We start from the raw sequence: 21,845 nt of genomic DNA on the forward strand, positions 1-21,845 counted from the left end.
AATATATAGAAAAGCTGAAAGAATTATACAATAGACATCCATATAAATAGCACCTAGATTTCATTCACAATGAGTATTTTGCTATATTTCCTTTATCACAGTCATTTATCTATTCATCACTCATCTTTTTTTTAAAAAAATTCATTTCAAAGTAAGTTGTAGATCTCAGTATACTTCACAGTGGCTATATACATTTAAAGGAGTGTTTTTATACTGTTCCTTAAAGGATATGATTTAAATAAACGGTACTATAATAGATAACTAATCAGAACTGAGGAAGTACAGCATATTATAACTTTTGCCTTTAAAAAATTTCAGAAAGATGTGTTTGCCAAGACCTTTATTGCATTGTATTGTAATTTTTGAGGAGTCTCCCTCTGTCGCCCAGGCTGTAGTGCAGTGGTGCAATTTCAGCTCACTGCAACCTCCGCCTCCCAGGTTCAAGTGATTCTGTTGCCTCAGCCTCCTGAGTAGCTGGGGTTACAGGAGCCCACCATCATGCCCGGCTAATTTTTGTATTTTTAGTAGAGACAGGGTTTCACCAGGCTCTTTGGCCAGGGTGGTCTTGAATTCCTGCCCTCAAGTGATCTGCCCGCCTCGACCTCCCAGTGCTGGGATTACAGGTATGAGCCACCACGCCCGGCCCCAAGACGTTTATAAAAGTACACTTTGCCTGGCTGTGTTCCCTTAGTTGGCTGAGGAAAAGATCTCGCAAGTATTTTTTCCTCTGCGGAGTAAGGAAATTTCTTCCTGGTTTGGGGGAAAGTCATTTTAAAAAAAGACGCTTGGTGGCCCCAAAGCTAGATTTCTCTCTTAATGAACTCACTTTCTATGAATTAAGTCAACAGCTTATTCTCCTTAGCGCTCAAAAGAAGGCATTGATCTCCCTATTTTGTAACTGCTCAGAAGGAAATCTGTGTTCCTACAAGATCCTGATTTTTTTAAATGGGTCTGGATGTAAAAATGTTTGGCAATGGAATCTTGTTTTTGCCCACCAGGGTCAGTCTTCAACTCATCATGATGGGAAGACATTTCCTTTTCACAGTCGGCTACCTGCCTTCTTCTAATTAGCCAAATAGGGCAAACTCTTCTATCTCACCCATAATTTTAAGCACAAGGTGATGATAAGATATATTTATTGTTTTTAAAAATTGAATTAAACTCCTACCCTCTGAAATTAAAATTCTGTGTAAGAAGATTAGGGCAAAGTATTTGATACTTTGTCCCAGGTTTCCAAAATATGACAGCTCACATTCATATACCAGGTAAGTGGAGACGATAGGTTTTTTTCTTTTTTTTTGATATTTAATGATGTAGCTTCTAAATTTGGTAGTTCTGTCTTTGAGTGTGAACTTAAAAATTATGAAGATGCGGCTGGCCACGGTGGCTCACACCTGTAATCCAGGCACTTTGGGAGGCCGAGGTGGGTGGATCACCTGAGATCAGGAGTTTGAGACCAGCCTGACCAAGATGTTTTGAAACCCCGTGTCTACTAAAAATACAAAAATTAGCTGGATGTGGTGGCGGGCACCTGTAGTCCCAGCTACTTGAGAGGCCGAGGCAGGAGACTCACTTGAACCCAGGAGGTAGAGATTACAGTGAGCCGAGATCGCGCCATTGCACTCCAACCTGGGCAACAGAGAGTGAGACTCCATCTCAAAAATAAATAAATAAATAAATAAATAAATAAGAAGATGCTCACATACATTTCTCAAGAGGGACAGAAATCCAGTTCTATCCACTACCTTACCTATCGATCAGTCCAAACTTTTCTTAAATCACACAAACTCCTGTTACCTCTTTGTGCCTTTGTGTATGCTATTTTCCCTGTCTGAGATGCCTTTTCCTTCTTTTCCCCAAACTCCATTTGGAGTGAGATTCAATGGAACCTCCTCTGTGTAGCTTCATTCTAATCTTCTGTATACAATAAAGCTTTAATGAAATCATTCAACAAAGATGAGTCTTCCATTAAGGAAGAAGCCTGGCTAGACAACTGTTTCGTTTGTTGATATAAGTCTGGTCAATATCATCACTATTAACTCATGGAATCCTACAGCAACACCATGTCTTAGATATTTGCTGCCCATTATGTAAGCCAGAAATGAAAAAAAAAAAGGAGTTTCAAACTTAATATGGTGTTTATTGGGTTTGACTGCTTTGAAGATTCCCTAAGACAAGCCAGCTAGTCTGTAATCCTATCTGAACAATGGTATTTTCCTCACTCATTTTTTAACACCAGTGAGGAACAGGAGGTGGCTAATAGCTTTCCAGAAGTGCCTGTGTGCTAATTGTAAGATCAGAGTATCTTCTGAACAAAGGCCTTGGAGAGGCTTCAGAAATAAGGCAACCAGGGAAGGGATCAAAAGTCATGCTTTTAACCTCAAAACTAAGACGGCCTATCCATAACCCAGAGAGGAGACTTAGGGGTCACATATAAAATTTCTATAGTCTCATTATGTACCACATGGGGCTAACCACGCAGTCTACCATCTTGATTTTGTCAGGCATTACAATGAAAAAAAATAGTGAAATATACTTTGCTAAAAAAAAAAATGGCACTTACATCAACTTTGCAAATAAATATAAGATGTTTGCTAACCCACAAAATATCACCCACTAAGGCCTCCCTCCCACAGGAAAAACCCCCACACTTGGTTCTCCTAGGAATATGCCATTAATTGCCCTCGGCATGTGCGAGTGGCTAGTCACAAGTTAACTTTATAGCAATATTTAATTGAATGAATAGAACAATGTTGTGCTAATGAGGGTCAAATTGCCACCAGATGTTGCCTTTTTTTTTTAAATAAACACAGCTGTGTACATGCGTGCATAGGCAATATAGAACTAATAGTGAGAGAGAAAAGTGGTTCTAAGAAAACATTTGTAAGCAATAAAGGAGAGAAAAATCTAGGGATTAATGAATTTCCATCCCACCTTTCATTTTTATTTCAAACACATGAAAATTCACTAAACTTGGTGCTGTGAATATGCTGTACATTAGATATTATTTCCAAACAACCATTTATTAAATGGGGAACTTTCTCCCAATGGGGGCAGAAGAGTGAGTCAGTCTGATGAGAAGCCATTGACAACCTGACTGTTCTGTGATGTCTTCCTTGCGGAGGTCCAGGAACCAGCTCGGAGTCTTCCAATCTCTAGCTGCACAAGTCCCTGTGCACACTTGGAAAGGCAAGAAAAGAACAGAAATGAAAAGTAGTAGCATTTATATTCTGAAATATCTTAACAGAGACTCTCCCTGCAGCCACGAATTATAAAAGGGTAATGAAAGCAACAGGCATAGCCCTAGAGAGAGGAGGATGGGTTCTGTGGCTCCTGGAGGGCCCATCTCATCAAACGCATTTAGAGAACAGTGATGGATACTTAGAATTTTCACAACTATGAAAAACTTGCTTGTGAAATCCCAAAGCAGGTTCCCTTTCATTCTGTTTAGTCAATATAACAGAACTTTCTTTTAAAGCTATTCCTGCTCATTTAAAATAATCAGAGATTAAATTTCTAGTAAAAACTAGAATTAGCGTAAAATCCAACCCATTTTATAATCAAGCTAGACTGGAACAGTTCCCACTGGACTTCAGTTGTGCCAGCTGGGTAAAAAGCAGCCTAGCAACTCACCTTGAGGATGGTGGCCACTGTCTCCTGTGAGGCATTTCTCATGTCCTCCCCATTCACAGATAAGATCTGATCTCCCTGAATCAATCTCCCATCCAGGTCTGCAGCTCCGCCTTTCACGATGTCAGAAATAAACACTCCGCTTCCATTTCTGTTAATACCATACAGCAGTGCAGTATTGGCACAACCTAATATTTCCATGCATAACACGTGTGTGTGTGACAGGATACACACACATATGCTCCTTTCTTCTTCCAGTTTTTTTTCTTTTTGTTTCTTTCATACCTTGGTAATTTGCCTTTATCAGCACTTGGAGCTTCCTCATTTTTTAAATGGCTACATACTATTCTATGATGTTTCATAATTTCACCTACCAGTAGCTTACTGATGGACATACAGGTTATTTCCATTCTTTAACTATTGCAATAAGCAATGAATACCTGTAAGTATATCTTTAAGATAAAGTCCTGGTGATGGAATTGTTAGTCAAAGAAAATAGTGACTTTTGAGAACTATACATCTCATCCTTTACAATGCAAGTTTTTGTGCTAAGGAATGTAAATGTTCCTTACAAACTCAACCTGAAATACTGACATTCACTAAAAGCAAAAAACATTGCTGTAAATAAAACTGCACCAGGTATACGTATGTGTCAAAACAAGAAAGCAAACTTCAACACTGACTCTGTCAGTTGCTCTGCACCCTGATGTGCACTGATTTTTGTTTAGAAATGTAAGAGACTCAGCTTTTTTTGTTTGGTAATGCATTTTCAGAGTGATGGTTTTATGGTGCTGAAGTAAAAAAAAATGAGATTATGACAGCACAATACTTGGCCCAAAATCAGTACTCAAAAATTGTAGCTAATATTTTTATTTTAATAACAGCTTGGCCTGCTGGACAGATACTAGGCTAGTCACCAGAGGTCTGTGAGGGCATATAAGATAACATGCATAAAAGCAACTTGATTTCTTCCTTAACAAGATGGTTGATACACTTTAAGGCCATGTTAGGATATTACCTGGAAATCCTATAGCCCTGTTGGGATAAATACATACTAGATACCTAAAGCCAGTAAACCGTGGAAGCTAGGCTTTGTTTCAAGCTATTACTTACCTTTCCAATTCACTGCAAGAGAAACTTAGTAATATTATCCTGGAACAAACTACTGTTAAGCAGTATAGACTTCATTTTTCTTTATTTAAAAAACTTTTTTGGAGACAAGTCTTGCAATGTTGCCAGACTGATCCTGAACTCCTCACCTCAAGCGATCCTCCCACCTCAGCCTCCCAAAGTGTTGGGATTACAGACATGAGCCACTATGCTTGGCCTAGGCAACATATATTTCTTTTTATTTATTTATTTATTTATTTTTGAGATGGAGTTTCGCTCTTGTTGCCCAGGCTGGAATGCAATGGCGTGATCTCGGCTCACTGCAACCTCCGCCTCCCAGGCTCAAGCAATTCTCCTGCCTCAGCCTCCCAAGTAGCTGGGATTACAGGCGCCTGCCACTATGCCTGGCTAATTTTTTGTATTTTTTAGTAGAGATGGGGTTTCACCATATTGGTCAGGCTGGTCTTGAACTCCTGACCTCAGGTGATCCACCCACCTCGGCCTCCCAAAGTGCTGGGACTACAGGCATGAGCCACTGCGTCTGGCAGCAACATATATTATAAAAGAGTAGCCTGGCCACTAGGATCTACCTACCTACATTTTTGGTGCAAACTATTACTTTGGGGACATCTTTCTTTTTTCCTTTTCTTTTTTTTTTTTTTTAATTTACAGATGGGGTCTTGTTATGTTTCCCAAGAGGTCCAAGTGCAGTGGCTATTCACAGGCATGATCATTGCACACTATAGCCTTGAACTCCTGGCCTCAAGTGATTTTCCTACATAGCTGAGACAACAGGTACATGCCACTGTGCCCAGCAGGACATTTTTCTTAATAGAAAACTACTATCATGAAGAATTATGTTTATCTCTTAACTATGTCTACTCAACTAGTTTCAACATAGTATGAAATTCACAGTATGATGCAAAGCAATGTTCCATGTTAATTTCCATGTCGAAGCAATGTTCTTGACCCAACATTGGATAAATCTCATTCTTGATGCTAGCTATTTCTTGGGTATGGTTGCTTTAATCAACCTCTGCAAAACTCCGATCTTAGTAATTCCAAGTGAAAGAACCTTGCTAGTTGTTCTTACTCTGTACAGAAATATATCAGTCTGGGTTGATTGGACTTGGAGTTCTATCTTGATATGACAATTTTTTTGGTAAGACCTTGCTCAGAAATATGACCCATGTTGTCAAATTTTCATAAATATCTTATTTTTAGAAATCCCATCACTACTTTACATTAGACTTTCTCTTTCAGTGTTCACAGGCATCAGAGCTCTGGATGAAAAAGGCAGATCCCAACTCCCACAGCACATCTTTACCGTTTCCCAACGATGCTCAGGCCCAGGCCCCGGCCAGCTTTCTTCTGCAGATCCACAGGGAAAATCTCCAAGTTCTCCTCATCCCGGTAGTGTGCCTCATCTCTATACACCACCAGCCGCACCTTCTGGGGGGTCTGCCTCAGGGCTGTGATGGCTTCTTCGTGGCTGGAGTTCCTCAGGTCAACCCCATTAACCTGGAACAATGGGCATCCTGAGCTGGGCTGCTGATGGCAGAGGCCTCTGCCTGCTCTGTCTGCTGAATCTCCTTGATCTAACCAGTAAAGAATCTCTAGAAATTTCCAGCCAATCTCAAAGCAAACAGGTAGTGACCACAAGCAGTACGAGCTGCTCTGAATATAAAGCAAGTGGCCCTTAAAATATCCCACCCAACATGTACACAGAGGGTGGATACATGATAATGCAATTTTACATAGCTATAAACTTTACTGTGAAATCAATGAAAGAGACAGGAGAGTGTGCACGCAGCGACTTAACTAGCTCATTTAATTGAGATCAAAGGGAAATAAATATTAGTGTTTAGTCAGCATTTTTAGATTCAGTTTGCTTATTGGATTTGACATCTTCACTCTCATTGATTGATTGATTTTTTATATAGGGTCTTGCTCTGTTGCCCAGGTTGGAGTGCAGTGGCATGAATGCTGGCTTACTGCAGCCTTGACTTCCCAGACTCAAGCGATCCTTCAACCTCAGCCTCCTGAGTATCTGGGACTGCATGTGTGTGCCACCATGTCTAGCTAATTTTTTAAATTCTGGAGAGATGAGGTCCTGCCATATTGCCCAGGCTGGCCTCAAACTCCTGGGCTCAGGTGATCCTCCTGCCTCAGACTTTCAAAGTGCTGGGATTACAGGCATGAGCCACCATGCCTGGCTGACATCTTCACTCTTATTTGCTCACATCACAACGACTTCATAACAGGCCCAGAAGGAGATGAGGGAACAGTATTTCCAACAGCATCCAAGACCCCTTGAAGTCTTCTCATTGGAATCTGGTTCTCAGTGAGCACAGACAGGACCATGCATTAGAAAGCAGTGTACTGAAAAGAGCACTGAGTAAAGCCAAGTCATGTAATCTCTGAGCCTCTGTTTCCTTTTCTGTTAAATAGACATTATAGCCAAATTATTTATTCTTTAACTTAAATACTTCTGCAGTGCTTGTGTGCTAGTTCTTTATGAATATTTACTCATTTAATCCTTATACTAACTCTCTGAAATAGATATTGTTATTACCACCATTCACAGAGGAGGAAACTGAGGCACACAGAGGTTTAGGGACTTGACCCAGGTTACACAGCTAGCAGGTGGACGAGCCAAGATTTAAACCCTTCCACCCTCAGTTCCTATTCCATGCTGCCTCATCATTAACTCTTAGAATGGGTTACTGGAGATCCCCTGTCACAAAGAAAGTCAAATACTGACATTGGTTAGTAAATTTGATATGAGGGAGAAATCGAGGAGCAGAGTAACCTTGGATTCAAAGGAAAGAAGTCAGGGGTGGTGATTCCCTCAAGGTTGCAGCTAGGAAAAGAGTCAAATGAGGGGAAGGATAAGTCCAGCCCACCAGGCAGATGGTAGAGTGCTTGAGATCCCCCAAGATGTCAGTTCCATTCCTTATTCTGGTCCAGCCCTATGTGCTACTGGAAGGTCAAGCCAGCCTCTGAACCTTTGTTCCTTTATCTGTACAATGAAGCAATGGTTTAAGGGTTTTTCTTTTTTTCTTTTGAGATGGAGTGTCACTTTGTCACCCAGGCTGGAGTATAGTGGTGCGATCCCGGCTCACTGCAGCCTCTGCTTTCAGGTTTCAAGCAATTCTCCAGACTCAGCCTCCCAAGTAGCTGGGATTACAGGGATCAGCCACCACGCCTGGCTAATTTTTTGTATTTTTAGTAGAGACAGGGTTTCACCATGTTGGCCAGGCTGGTCTTGAACTCTTGACCTTAGGTGATCCACCAGCCTTGGCCTCCCAAAGTGCTGGGATTACAGGTGTGAACCACCGCACCCAGCCCCTAAGGCTTTTTTAATTCTAACATTCTAAAGACTAAGGACCAGTGGCATAAAGAATGGTTACAGGAAAGGAGAAAGGAAGAATGAACCCTTCTTGGAGAAGGTGACTTTTGAACTGTCATTTAAAGCTGATTCTGTGAGCCAAGAAAATGTTTAAAAGCCTAATTTCCAAGCTGCTGTTTATTTTCTGGTATATCTTGGTGGCTTGCGTGTTCACTTAGATGAGCTACATCCAGAATAACAGTGGTAAAGAACACGGGTTTTGGGCTGGGCGCGGTGGCTCATGCCTGTAATCCCAGCACTTTGGGAGGCCAAGGCAGGCAGATCACGAGGTCAGGAGTTCAAGACCAGCCTGGCCAACATAGTGACACCCCGTCTCTACTAAAAATACAAAAAATTAGCCAGGCCTGGTGGCAGGCGCCCATAATCCCAGCTGCTTGGGAGGCTGAGGCAGAAGAATTGCTTGAACCTGGGAGGCGGAGGTTGCAGTGAGCAGAGATTGCGCTGTTACACTCCAGCCTGGGCAACAGTGTGAGACTCTCTCTCAAAAAAAAAAAAAAAGAACATGGGTTTTGGATATGGATGCACTTCAGTTTGAGTGCTGATTCCAACTTCCTGGCTATATGAAACCCTGTGTAAATTACTTAAGCCAAACTTTTGCCATGTCATCTATGAATTGGAGATAATAATATTTACTTAGTGTTGTGAAGATTAAATGAAATAAACCCTGTAAATCATTTGGCACAGGGCTTGGCACACAGTTATATCCAATGTAAGTTAGAAGTTGATATTTTACAAGGAATTGAAGTAACTTCAGTGAAGGCTGTTTTTCCTCTCAGCATGATCATTCACTGCTACTTTAGGCCAATGAATACATTTTCATTGTCTGTGAATGAAACACAAAGAGGAAAAGTGTATTTCCAGGAAATGTGGTCTGAGTTGATTATTTTCCTGTATTCCAATAGATGGCACACAAGACCACTTCTGTCACTCAATTAAAAAAAAAACAGTTACCTCCATGAATTGAAGGTGAACTTTCTAAGCCTCTAAATACTGTTAGAAAGGCCCTAACAAATATACTTTTAATTAAAAGCATTGTCATTAAGCTCTAATATTACAGAGCAATTTCTATTAAATTCCAGCATGACGGTATCTGCTCGGATGGAAGTGATCTAAGTTCATGGTTTCCATTTGCTCCTCTGAGAATCAGGAGATACCACTAAATGTGCTGATAATCATGACAGAAATATCATGGCGTGGCTAGAACATTGTGGGGAGATGTATTATGTAAGTGCATTATGTAAGTGTATTATGTAAGTGCAGTATGCATTATTTAGAACATTGGCTGTAGAGGAAGAGGGGTGGAAATAGCAGGGCTTCCTATTTGAGAAGAAAGGCTCCAGGAAGACCCAGTAGTCAAAGGGAGAATACCATATCCCTTGGGTGGAAGGGCCATGTGGGGGAGTGGGTGAACCCAGTTCTTGAGAAGGAAAGAATAACAAAGCTAGTGCAGCAGTTCCTCCGTATTTTATTGCATAGGGAAAATCAGACGTTAACTTTCTACTCTCTTCTGCTCCCACTTGCAGACAGCGGGGAGGGTATGAGAAGGAACTGGCCTAAAAGGAGAACCAGAAAGGAGACATAGCTGATGCTCGTCAATTAATAGAATCATAAATCTTGCCATGCCAAAACAATATTTGACTCTATCTTTGGAAGCAAAATCTGGCATGTCCTAACCTTAACATGAGGATAGTATTAAAACCATAAAAGCCCAATTTGCGGAACGCAGAGGACTCTCACGAGTGGAAAGGGCATTGTTTGGAAAAGCGCTGATGTAGTGTTACCCTGTTTCATGGTCTCAAAATATCCCATGAAAACAGGCCTGTCTTCTCAAGGCCTCCTGTGGGTCACAGGCTGCCGCTGCCTCATCACGCATTTCTACTCATCAGCCACAACCAGAACCAGTCCAATGTGAAGTAGAAAGCTGTTTAAAAAGGAAACATGTTCCCTGACCAAATTGAGAGCTGTATTTCTTAGCTAAACAAGTGTTAGACTCTCATGAACTAGACCTTGTCTGAGGTAAGAGAGGAGCCTGTACTGGCCATCTTTAATGAGAAGTATAGGCCATCCATTCAGAATAGATAATATAATGCTGCCAGTTGCCAGGAAACTGTTAACTTGATTTTTGAAAAATTCTCCTCCCACTTAAAATAAATTTGCTTTATTCAGGTTAACCTTTACTGGGTGTTTGCTTGTACTTGAATATACTTTATAGAAGAGAGCAGCTACAGAGGGTCTACCTAATACAAACAGAAAGAGTTTAAAAAAATCCTTATTGAGGTATAATTGATATAAAATAAACTGCACAAACTTAAAGTGTACAATTTGATAGGTTTTGCCAGATGGGTACTTATACCTGTGAAGCCATCATCACATTCAAGATAATGAACACGTTAGATTTAGTTTCAAGTGACCATTATAACTTGTGGACTTAGAAATCATGTAAGTATCAAGGCATATGTGTATCAAGGCATATGTGCCATTTTAAATATTTAATCTATTCATCTTAAAAAGCCAATTATGATAACACCAATTGATTTGAAAATCTAGGGAGGGAAAAACAAAGAAACCCCAAACTCCTGACTACTAAAACACCATGTTGTATGCTAAGGCAGTCAAGCCAGTTCCCAGAGAGGTCTTGCTTATTTTTCTAACCTCATACACTTGTACCTTAATGAATGTACTGGGAATATGTCTTAATCCAATGATGAAACACAGTAAAGGCCTGCAGAGAAATCCTGTAACTTGGGCTGAATTTAATTTGCAATCAGCCTGGCCTCTCCTTCAACCCCTTCTCACCTATGTTTCCTGCCCTTAATTATATCTCTGGTTTCATCTTGGGAGGCAGAAATGAACCACCAAAGGGAAAAATAAAATTCTATGATGTCATTTGTAATGTGCTATATTAAAGTTGCAAAGCAAAAATGCACATGCTCACCATAAAATGACAACTATTCAATTAAGTTCATCCAATGAAAAAAAAAAACGTTGCCTAAAGGTTTTACACCATCGAGAAAGCTCTTTAGTTCCACCTACCAGAACGCCTGGCATCGCTTTCTCATTCAGCCATTCCATAGTGCAGACATTGCCTGCTTTGGTACTTTTTAAAAGGCTTTAACAACTTTGCTAAATGAGAGTCCATTTGAAAAAGTCAAGCATTTAAATTTTTAGTAAGCATCATAGGGGGAAGATTTTACATTTTCATCAACTTGAAAACATTGCCGGCAAGGCATGAACTTCCATTAGGCATAAAGATTTATTAAGATTAATAAAATATGATTTAAGCTGCCACAAAATCTTTAAAATATCAGGTATATATGTGTATGTGTATGTATCTATATGTATGTGTTTTTAGGTGGAATTTAGTAGGGTATAATGGAGATGCAAAAAATTTGCAATATTACATAATCTCATTTGATATTAAAATAATAGACCCATAAGTTCTATTTTTCCTTTTAGTTAAAAAAAGTTTTCATAGACAAATGTAGATTGATAACCTGTCATGATTCTAAACCACTGTATAAAGTACACTGAGGAAAAAAAGAATATGATAAGTATTTTGTTAAATGGGAGAGGAATCAGTGAAGGTATAGTTGAGTAGAAAGACAACTTTACGGATCGAGACCAGCAAAGGAACCACATTTACTGATATAAAATGAAATTCAAAACCATATACCTCCAATATCTGGTCACCAGCCCAAAGTCTTCCATCTCTGGCTGCTGCCCCTTCTTCATAGACTTCATGGATAACTATAGCATTCTACAAAAAATAAAATCTTACTCATTTTCAACAACCACAAATGCTTCCTTAAGCAAACAACCAATAGGCAGCAACCCATAATTTTCTATTTGTTAATAATGTTACATTTTATCTGACATAAAGATAAACAATATACACAGTTGATATATTCAGAGGTATAATTAAATTTTCCTAAGATTATTATTTCATTCCTTTAAAACTGGCTCTGCCTAATATTTCATGTTAGACTTCTTCCATGTGTTTTACTGTTAACCCTGTACATTGCTGCTGTGTATGAACTTGAGGTGAACTGTGTGTCATTCTTATTTACATTTTATAGTGTATTTTGAAACACGGTTTCAGGTATTTATTGGTATTCTAGGATTTGGCATAGATGTGTGGCCTGATGAAGGGGGTTTTGCCAGGCCTTATTACTTGGGCAATGAAAGAAAAGAACTTAGTGGAATGAATAGGTCCTGGAGGAGAAGAAAACAGGAGTAGGGGAAACAGCATTCATGGACTTAAGTGTAAAACAGCTGTGGGTTCAAATCCTGACTCTGCCTTCTTATAATCTTGGGCAATTAATTCCTCTGAATTCAGCAATCTAAGCCATAAAATCAGGACAACAATATCTACTGTAGGTAAGCTTTGGTTGGGAAAAGTGTTTCATAGTTAATGAATTAAAAAATAATTTGTATCTCTTCAGATTCATAACTTTAAAAATTATTTTATCATCATAAAAATGACATGTACCCATGTATAGGATTCAAGTAATACTACTACAGGTTGTTGCAAAGCGCAAAAATAGACTGCTTCCCACCCAGACTCAGTCCCATCAATCACCACTCATAGTTTCCAAGGGTCTCTCCAGACAATTCACATTTATGCACCCAAATATTTATATATTTTGATGAGAGACTATTCTAAAAATATTAAATTGAGCTTGCCCAGCCTCATCCCCCTCCTGTTGAGCAAGTAGTCAAGCTTTGAAATTCTTCACTTTGGGGATTTTTGTGGAGCTGAAAACTGAAGTAACCAGAAGTCATTGGCTCTTTCTGTTTTTAATAGAACCGAAGAGTGCTGAATGGATTATGATAGGTGTCTTAGAGGGCTGCTGAGAGAGGCACACAGCTTTTTTCTTTTTTTTTGAGATGGACTCTCACTCTGTCGCCCAGGCTGGAGTGCAGTGGCGCGATCTCGGCTCACTGCAAGCTCCACCTCCTGGGTTCACGCCATTCTCCTGCCTCAGCCTTCTGAGTAGCTGGGACTGCAGGCGCCCGCCACCATGCCCGGCTAATTTTTTGTATTTTTAGTAGAGACGGGGTTTCACCGTGTTAGCCAGGATGGTCTCAATCTCCTGACCTTGTGATCCACCCGCCTCGCCTCCCAGAGTGCTGGGATTACAGGTGTGAGCCACTGCGCCCAGCCGAGAGGGATACAGCTTTGAGTGGAGATTAGAAACAGAGATCTATGGGTCCCACAGTGGGGATTTGAGTCCTGCAGTGCCCAGGGTCCTCCTATTCTTTGCCCCCAGTGCACACACACAGGTTTTAAGACCCTGCTGGCAATGGTCAAGGGCTGACATCCTTGACACCTGTCAGAGCCTAGAGGCTGACACCTATAGGACCCCAGGCATGAAGGAAGTCAAGCAGCAGGACTTCTGGACTTGAGAGATCTTATAGGCTTGGCCAAGAATAGGCTTGATGATGAGCAGGCAGTGCTGATGGCAATGACCATAGGGGCGTCATCAATGTCTGGGTGTTTGGTTGGTACCCTTCGGAGTTAACGAGCCACCAAAATGGTTGAGGTTGAATTTCACCTTAGTCCAGAAGTATGGAGCCTCAGAATTAAGTTCATATGAAGTAAAGAAATGAATATTTCTTGCAAAAATGTGACAAGATAGACAAAATACGCACACCTACACACACCCCCCCCCCCCCACACCAAACCTTGTTTGTTTGCTTTTTAATTAAAAAAATTTTTTTTGAGATTGCATCTCCCTTTGTGGCCCAAACTAGAGTGCAGTGGCTCAATCATAGCTCACTGCAGCCTCGACCTCCCGGGCCCAGGTGATCCTCCTGCTTCAGCCTCCCAAGTAGCTGGGACTATATGTGTACACAACCATGGCTGGACAATTTTTTTTTTTTAAGCAGAGATGGGGGTCTTGCTATGTTGCCCATGCTGGTCTCAACCTCCTGGGCTCAAGCAATCCTCCTGCCTTGGCCTCCCAAGGTGCTGGAATTACAGGTATGAGCCGCTGTGCCTAGCCATATATATATATATATATATATATATATATATATATATATATACACACACACACATATACACGTATATATATGTGTGTATATATATGTGCGTGTGTGTATATATATATATATATATATTTTTTTTTTTTTTTTTTTTAAGAGGAGTCTCACTATGTTGCCCAGAACTCCTGGGCTCAAGCGATCTTCCTGCCTCATTCTGGGAGCTGCGACTACAGGCATGTCCCATAGCACCAGGCTTACTTTCTATTAAAAACAAAATAACAACAGAAAAACAAAAAAAGGGCTTCTATACAAATTCCACAATAGAGAAGCAACAAAAGAAAACAAGAGGTCTATAACTAGATAACCCATCTGGATTCCAAATACTTTTACAATACTAAATACCGTACTTTCATTTTATCGCTATACAGTTCTGAAAACATTCTTTATTATAGCAATTAGAGAGGCAGCCCCCAAAAGCCAGGGAAAGTTTCTGGACCCAGACAATTTACATTTCAGATTCTGTACCAGGAATACATTTTAGACCATTCTTTGTTTTAACTCTGATTTATGAAATTTCCAGACCCAGGGAGTGTTTACACCGCCAAGAGTTTGTTTCTCTGAACTGTTTCAGGGGAATGATTTGGAGGAAACTTGCGGGGTCAGTGGCTTGCGGTGATCTCTGTGACACTAGTGAGATCCTACCAAAGGTCATTTGTATTAAGGTGGTACGAGGAGAAACTAATGCAGACTCCTGGTAGCACCCTGGAATGACACTGGTTTTCAAAGTTTGGTGCCCAAATACCCTATTTTCACTGGATTGAGAGAGTCACACACTACACTCAGACTATGCATGGCTTTTACAGATTTGATTTTCAGCAAAAACTCCTTTGATCTTGGAGCATTACAAAAGGCAAATAGAAAATTTCTGTTCACTCATACCCAAAAGAAAGAAAAGACCCCCTTGGAATTTTTATTCCATAAAAGTGGTCTGAATTCAAAATCCTTAGATATTTTCTGGCACTCAATGAACTATCCTACATAAAGGATGCCAGTGACCCTAAAGGAATAATATGTTAATAGTTTCTAATGCTGAACTCACTGCAAATGATCCATTTTTAGTCCGTAAGTCTTTCTGTATTTAAAATTCTCCATTTCTTTCTTTCTTTTTGCTTGACTGCTACTGTAATTCCTCTTAAAGTTATTAGTGAAGGCTGGGCATAGTGGCTCACGCCTATAATCCCAGCACTCTGGGAGGCCGAGTTGGGTGGATCACTTGAGGTAGGTGGATCACCTGAGGTCGGGAGTTCAAGACCAGCCTGGCCAACATGGTGAAACCCCGTCTCTACTAAAAATACAAAAATTATCCAGGCATGGTGGCACATGCCTGTAATCCCAGCTACTCGGGAGGCTGAGACAAGAGAATCACTTGAACCCGGGAGGCAGAGGCTGAAGTGAGCTGAGATCACACCACACTCCAGCCTGGGCAAGACAGAAGAAAACTCTGCCTCAAAAAATAAAAAAATAAAAAATAAAGTTATCAGTGAAGATACAAGAAAATATGAGACACTGTGACCTGTCAATAGAAAAGGGCCACATTTCTTTTTTTGTTTGTTTGTTTTGTGTTTAATTCATCTAGTGTATTTAGGGGGAAAAAAGGCCACATTTCTTACTGTGTGCCCCTGTAGTCTATGAAGCTGTGGTTCTGGATAGTTACATTAACTGGGGGTGAGAGGTGGAAGGTGGGGACCAAGAGCTAAATTAGAAATGTGGGCTTGTGAATTCAAAAGAAAACCTGATTTATGTTTTAAAACATGCAATTCAGAGAGTGGAACAGAAGAGTAAAAAAGATACTGGGTTGGGATATTTTATGCATCTACTTTGTGAATAGATGAAATAATAGGTCATTAATGAAAGACTGACCTTTATTACTTTAAATTAAAAATTTGGTGTTGATTATGCATATGATGCTTATCTCATCATTGGATATCCTCCTAAATTTTAATGCTCTTGAATTATTCAAGCAAAACTGCAGCTCTGAGTGCCTTCTCCCCTACCCGCCCTCCCTTCCTATCTCTCCATATGTAAATAACATTCCAAAACCCAAGACCTCAGTGACTCCGGCCTACAAATACCAGTAATTTCTAAAACTCACCTATTCCAAAGGCAGTCCATTAATCAACCCACTCTGCAGGTGGCTCCCTGGCTCACTCTGAAGACAGGCTATAGAGGCAAAGGATTATGAGCTAGGCTTCTGGAGTCAGACTTCTTTGGTCTAAATCTTGGCCCTGCTACTGTTGGCCGCGGGACTTGGGGGAAGACTGTTAACCTCTCCAGGGCTCCGCTTTTTAGATGGTTTTAACAGTATTATATACCAGTAAGGCTTTATGTACAGTGTGAGCACACAGTAAGGAAGCGATAGATTGTTTTTTTTTTTTTGGGTTGAGACAGAGTCTTACTCTTTTGCCCAGGCTGGAGTGCAATGGTGCAATCTTGGCTCATTGCAACCTCCACCTCCCAGATTCAAGTGATTCTTCTGCCTTGTCCTCCCATGTAGCTGGGACTACAGGCATGTGCCACCATACCCGGCCAATTTTTGTATTTTTTAGTAGAGATGAGGTTTCACCATGGTGGCCAAGCTGGTCTTGAACTCCTGGCCTCAAGTGATCCGCCCGCCTTGGCCTCCCAAAGTGCTGGGATTACAGGCACGAGCCATTGCACCCAGGCAGGTAATATTTTTAATAGCACCTGTCCATTCTTATTTATTTTACATCTATGTGCCATAGATGCTACACACTTCCCATTTGTCCCATTTAATCCTCATAACAACGCATCAAATTCAGTGTTATTAGTTCCACTTACAGTTGAGGAAACGAAAGCTCATAAGGGTTCAGACTTGACTAGGTCTCCGCAGCTTCTAATTAGGAGAGATGAAATTCCATCTCAGGATTGTTTAACACCAAAGCCTGTGCTCCTACCACGATAGCAAGCTTCTCATCTGTTTTGAATATTTGATTTTGTACTTGCACAAAAGCTAGCTTGGGATTTTCCATATGGCATCAATTCTGTTGAAATATTGTCACCTCAACTCCACAGCAGAAACCTTGAGGGCGTGACTTGATTATTTTACAGAGAGTGAACAAAAAGCTGACTTGTGGAAGCAGAAGTTGAGGCCTTTGACTTAATGAGTTGAGGCGATAATCTGTAGATCTCACTAGCTAGTGCTGGCACATGGTTAGGGGTTTGCACTACAGAAAGCATGATGCATAGGCCCCCTCCCAATTTCCAACGGAGTCCCTCTCATTTGTTATTGTTTTTTTTTTTTTGAGACGGGGTATTGCTCTGTTGTCCAGGCTGGAGTGCAGTGGCATGATCTTGGCTCACAGCAAAGTGGGCCTCCTGGGCTCAAGCAATCCTCCCATCTCAGCTTCCCAAGTAGCTGGGACCAAGGCGTGTGCCACCACACCTGGCTAATTGTGCTTTTTTGGTATTTTTTGTAGAGACAGGGTTTTGCTCTGTTGCCCAGGCTGGGCTTGAACTTCTGGGCTCAAGTGATCCTCTCACCTCAGCCTCCCAAAGTGTTGAGATTACAGGCGTGAGCCACCACCACACCTGGCCCATTTGTTATTCTTATCTCTTTCCTTCCTTACCTTCAGCTTTTCAGTCCTATTTCTGTGCACCTATATTATTCACTTAATGATTTTTTTCTAAGACAAATACAAAATATTATAATAGATACAAGTGATACATTGATGTTCAAAACAAAAAGTTGTTCAGCCCAAGAAAAAAGATTAATTTCTATCAATTAACAGCACAGAACTGAGGATCATTTATAGATGATCAAGACTGACAAAGAGTCAAAAATGAATTTCCTCCTGGTAGTTGTGTGATTTTCACTGGAACAACAGAAATGTAAGTAAGATGACCTGTTTATTTACTGCTTCAGACAAGACCAGTGATTTCCTTTTGAATGTTTTATTTATTTATTTATTTGAGACAGAGTCTCGCTTTGTTGTCCAGGCTGGAGTGCAGTGGTGCAATCCTAGCTTACTGCAGGTTTGACCTCCTGGGCTCAAGTGATCCTCTCACCTCAGCCTCCTTAGTAGTTAACACTTCAGGCACATGTCACCATGCTCAGCTAATTTTTAAATATTTTGTAGAGACAGGGTCTTGCTATGTTGCCCAGGCTGGTCTCGAACTCCTCGGCTCAAGTGATCCTTCTGTCTCAGCCTACTAAAGTGGTGGGATTACAGGTGTAAGTCACTGTGCCCAGCCCGGACACTTTAAAATTGTTCATTTGACTTGCCAACTCAAGAGCCAGTGAAGAATTTAATCAGTGAGAGGGAGAATCTCCCAAATAGTGGTTTTCTCATAGTCAGAAGGGTCAGACAGCATTTGAGAAACATGGGAAGTCTTCTGCTTAAAAATTTCTCCCTCAACAGTCTGTCTGAAACACCTTTAACCAACGAAAACTCCCTCTATTCCACAATTAAACATTTATAACATCAAATCTTTACAAACATTTAAAACATTAAAAAAAATGGACAACCAGAAGAAGTAGCTGGCTAGCAAATTCATCATGTTGCTTAAGAAACTACTATCTTTAGGCTGGGCACAGTGGCTCACGCCTGTAATCCCAGCACTTTGGGAGGCTGAGGTGGGCAGATGACCTGAGGTCAGGAGTTTGAGACCAGCCTGACCAACATGGTGAAATTCCGTCTCAACTAAAAACACAAAAATTAGCTGGGCGTTGATGGTGCGTGCCTGTAGTCCCAGCTACTCAGAGGCTGAGGCAGGAGAATCACTTGAACCTGGCAGGCAGAGTTTGCAGTGAGCTGAGACTGTGTCACTGCACTCCAGCCTGGGTGACAGAGTGAGACTCTGTCTCAGAAAAAAAAAGAAAAGAAAAGAAAAGAAACTACTGTGTTAATGTCTCCATTCCTAAGAGAGTATTTATTTTTAAACATGGATAATGTATGCACGTGGTACCATACTCAAAATAGTATTCACTGATAAGTATCTCTCTAGTACTTGTTCCTCAGCCAACCAATTTCTCTATCTAGAAACAAACAGTATTAAGTTTTTTGTGTATTTTTATAGAGATTTTCCATATATCTATATTTGAAGTATAGGCTACCAAGTGCTTAAGGGTTATGCTTTCTTTTATCTGCTACCTCCTTTGTTTCATGAAATTCTACAAGTGCCACCTCTTCTATAACACCTTCCCTAACTCCCTCCCCTGATAAAGTTGATTGATCCTTCTTGTGAGTCACCACTACATAAGTTCATTAGTACCACTGAACTTATCACAGCATCATGAATGTCTGTTCGGGGCTCTATGTCTCGTGCCACCTCCCATCCTTGATGGAAGCCTTCAGGACAGAGGCTGCTTCCAACTCATCTTTTTATTCTGGTGCCAAGTCCAGAGTAGGCACTCAATAAACGTTCATTAAATGATTGTCAAGAAATTGGCTGGAGATAGATAAAGAGGTTACAATGACTCAGAAAGGGGAGGCTGGAAAAGTTAGTGTGTCATAATCTTACTCCAACCAAAACCAATTGTATGGTATGAATGTACCCTCCAAAATTCATGTTGAAATTTCATTGCCATTGTGACAGTATTAAGAGGTGAGACCTTTAAGGCGTGATTGGGTAATGAGGGCTCTGCCCTCAAGGATGGATTAACGCTGCTATCTTGGGAGTGAATTCCTAATAAAAAGAATTCAGCCCCCCTCCCTCTCTGCCTCATGTGCTCGCTTGCCCTTCAACTTCTGTCACAGGATGATGCAGCATGAAGGCCCTCACCAGATGCTGGCTCCATGCTCTTGGACTTCCCAGCCTCCAGAACTGTGAACCAAATACAATTCTTTTTTTTTTAATAAATTACCCAGTCTCAGATATTCTGTTATAGCAGCAGAAAATGGAGTAAGACACCAAGCTTCTGATGGTAAAATAATAGTGACACACAACCAAAATACCCATCACAAATGGATTTTAAATCCATTGAAGTTTCCAGAGGATTTACTTTAGCTCAGAGAGCAATTTAAGAGAACCAAGTATGAGGGACTTAATTATCACTGAGCTCCACAAAAATCCCAAACTCCCCCAAGGGGATTTAAACTCTGAATTGTTGGAAAAGAATTTCACAACATGCAATTCTTAGACAGAGTCAATATATCCTTAGACAGAGTCAATGTCACCAGACACTTCAGCTCATCAATCACCATTTTTATTGTTCAAGCTGCCAACAGGTAGATAAAGTAACTCGTAAACACACCAATCATTCAGCAAAAGGCAACCTTATTGTCACAATAGACTCATAACACTTAAAGAAGCCAGGTGTTAGAAAAATTAACTAAGAGTCTCCTGTGGGCTGAAGGATATCAATAAGTACCCTTTTGTGGGTGAACTATTTTAGTAGATGAGATTTTACATTTCTAGATATTTAGTAGATTGTTTTAACAAGCATTTTAGGACAAAACTTTGACAAATAATCATATGTAGATACTATTATAAAGAATTATGAATACATGGCTTAATTACACTGCTTGCAGGCATGTTTTACTTAATTTGATCACTCTGGAATTAAACTCAATCTTTGCCATACTCATAAAAGTCCCTACCTGCACTCCCTACACACACACAAAAAAATCCTAAGGGACATTTTAACTACAGAAAAGTTTCACATTAAATCTCACATTGAGGTGAAAAACATATTTACCAGTGATCCAGAAAGAGTGTTATGTCTTATTACCCTGCATTAGGGGAAAAGTCCCTCCTAACAAGAAAAACCCATGAGAACAAAAAAAAAAAAAAAAAAAAAAAAAAAATGTTGAAGACATTGTATATAATAAAATAGTCATGTGTTTTCCTTTGAAAGAAACTATGGTTTGGATCTGTGGCCTTGGAGGAAGGATGTAGCTTTTAAACACCATTTAATAGTTTTCCCCTCTATGGCTGTCCCTGTTCAGAAATCATAAAGACAGCCATGTCTTCTACACAGTAGATGACTTTCTCAGCAGGAAAGCCGTAAACCAACGAGGGCTGATAATATGGCAGGGGTGGCAAAATCCTCAATCCAGTGCTGTGTAGACCAAATATACATCCAAATCTTATGCATTAAGTTGCTGATTTGTGATGTCTACAGTTACAGAGTTTAAAAATAAAGGGTTAGGTTAAAACTTCTAAAGTATATTTCACTTTGAGCAAAGTTGATAGACCCCAAACTGTATTTATATATAAAAAAGGATTCAGTTAACAGAGTAGAATTAAAAAAAAGAAAAAAAAATTGAATGTTTTAGAACATGATTCTTTTCCATCCTAAAGCCTTTGTGACCAAATGCTTTAAAAATTTTAAAAAGCTTCCCTATTATATTAAACTAGAATGTGATTTTTAAAAAATGTGCAGTAGTCTGTGAAAGAAAAGACTCAGAATTGGGGGGTCAGAGGAGTTAAATTTTCTGACAGCTCTGCAGGTAACCAACTGGATCAATTTGTTCATGAAATTAATATTACCAGCAAAGCACAGAGTGAATGAACTACATGACTTTTTTTTTTTTTTTTTTTGAGACACAGTCTCACTCCGTTACCCAGACTGGAGCGCAATGGCACAATCTTGGCTCACTGAAACCTCCACCTCCTGGGTTCAAGTGATTCTCATATCTCAGCCTCCTGAGTAGCTGGGATTACAGGCACGCACCACCACACC

General features: G+C 40.3%; 1 protein-coding gene across 7 annotated transcripts in view; it reads right to left on the reverse strand.

Moving 5' to 3' along the window:
* The window catches only part of PATJ (PATJ crumbs cell polarity complex component), a 436,090-nt gene that overhangs the window by 42,970 nt on the left and 371,275 nt on the right, over window positions 1-21,845 (reverse strand). For all 7 annotated transcript variants that reach the window (XM_054533770.2, XM_054533763.2, XM_054533772.2 and 4 more), the window contains 4 exons: window positions 11,826-11,909; window positions 6,068-6,261; window positions 3,634-3,781; window positions 3,094-3,180 (listed from right to left, as the gene is read on the reverse strand). In XM_054533770.2, the coding sequence (XP_054389745.1) occupies window positions 3,094-3,180; window positions 3,634-3,781; window positions 6,068-6,261; window positions 11,826-11,909 (513 nt within the window). The remainder of the gene's footprint in view (window positions 1-3,093; window positions 3,181-3,633; window positions 3,782-6,067; window positions 6,262-11,825; window positions 11,910-21,845) is intronic.

The sequence above is a fragment of the Pongo abelii genome, chromosome 1 (assembly GCF_028885655.2).
Source record: "Pongo abelii isolate AG06213 chromosome 1, NHGRI_mPonAbe1-v2.0_pri, whole genome shotgun sequence".
NCBI classification, from domain to species: Eukaryota; Metazoa; Chordata; class Mammalia; order Primates; family Hominidae; genus Pongo; species Pongo abelii.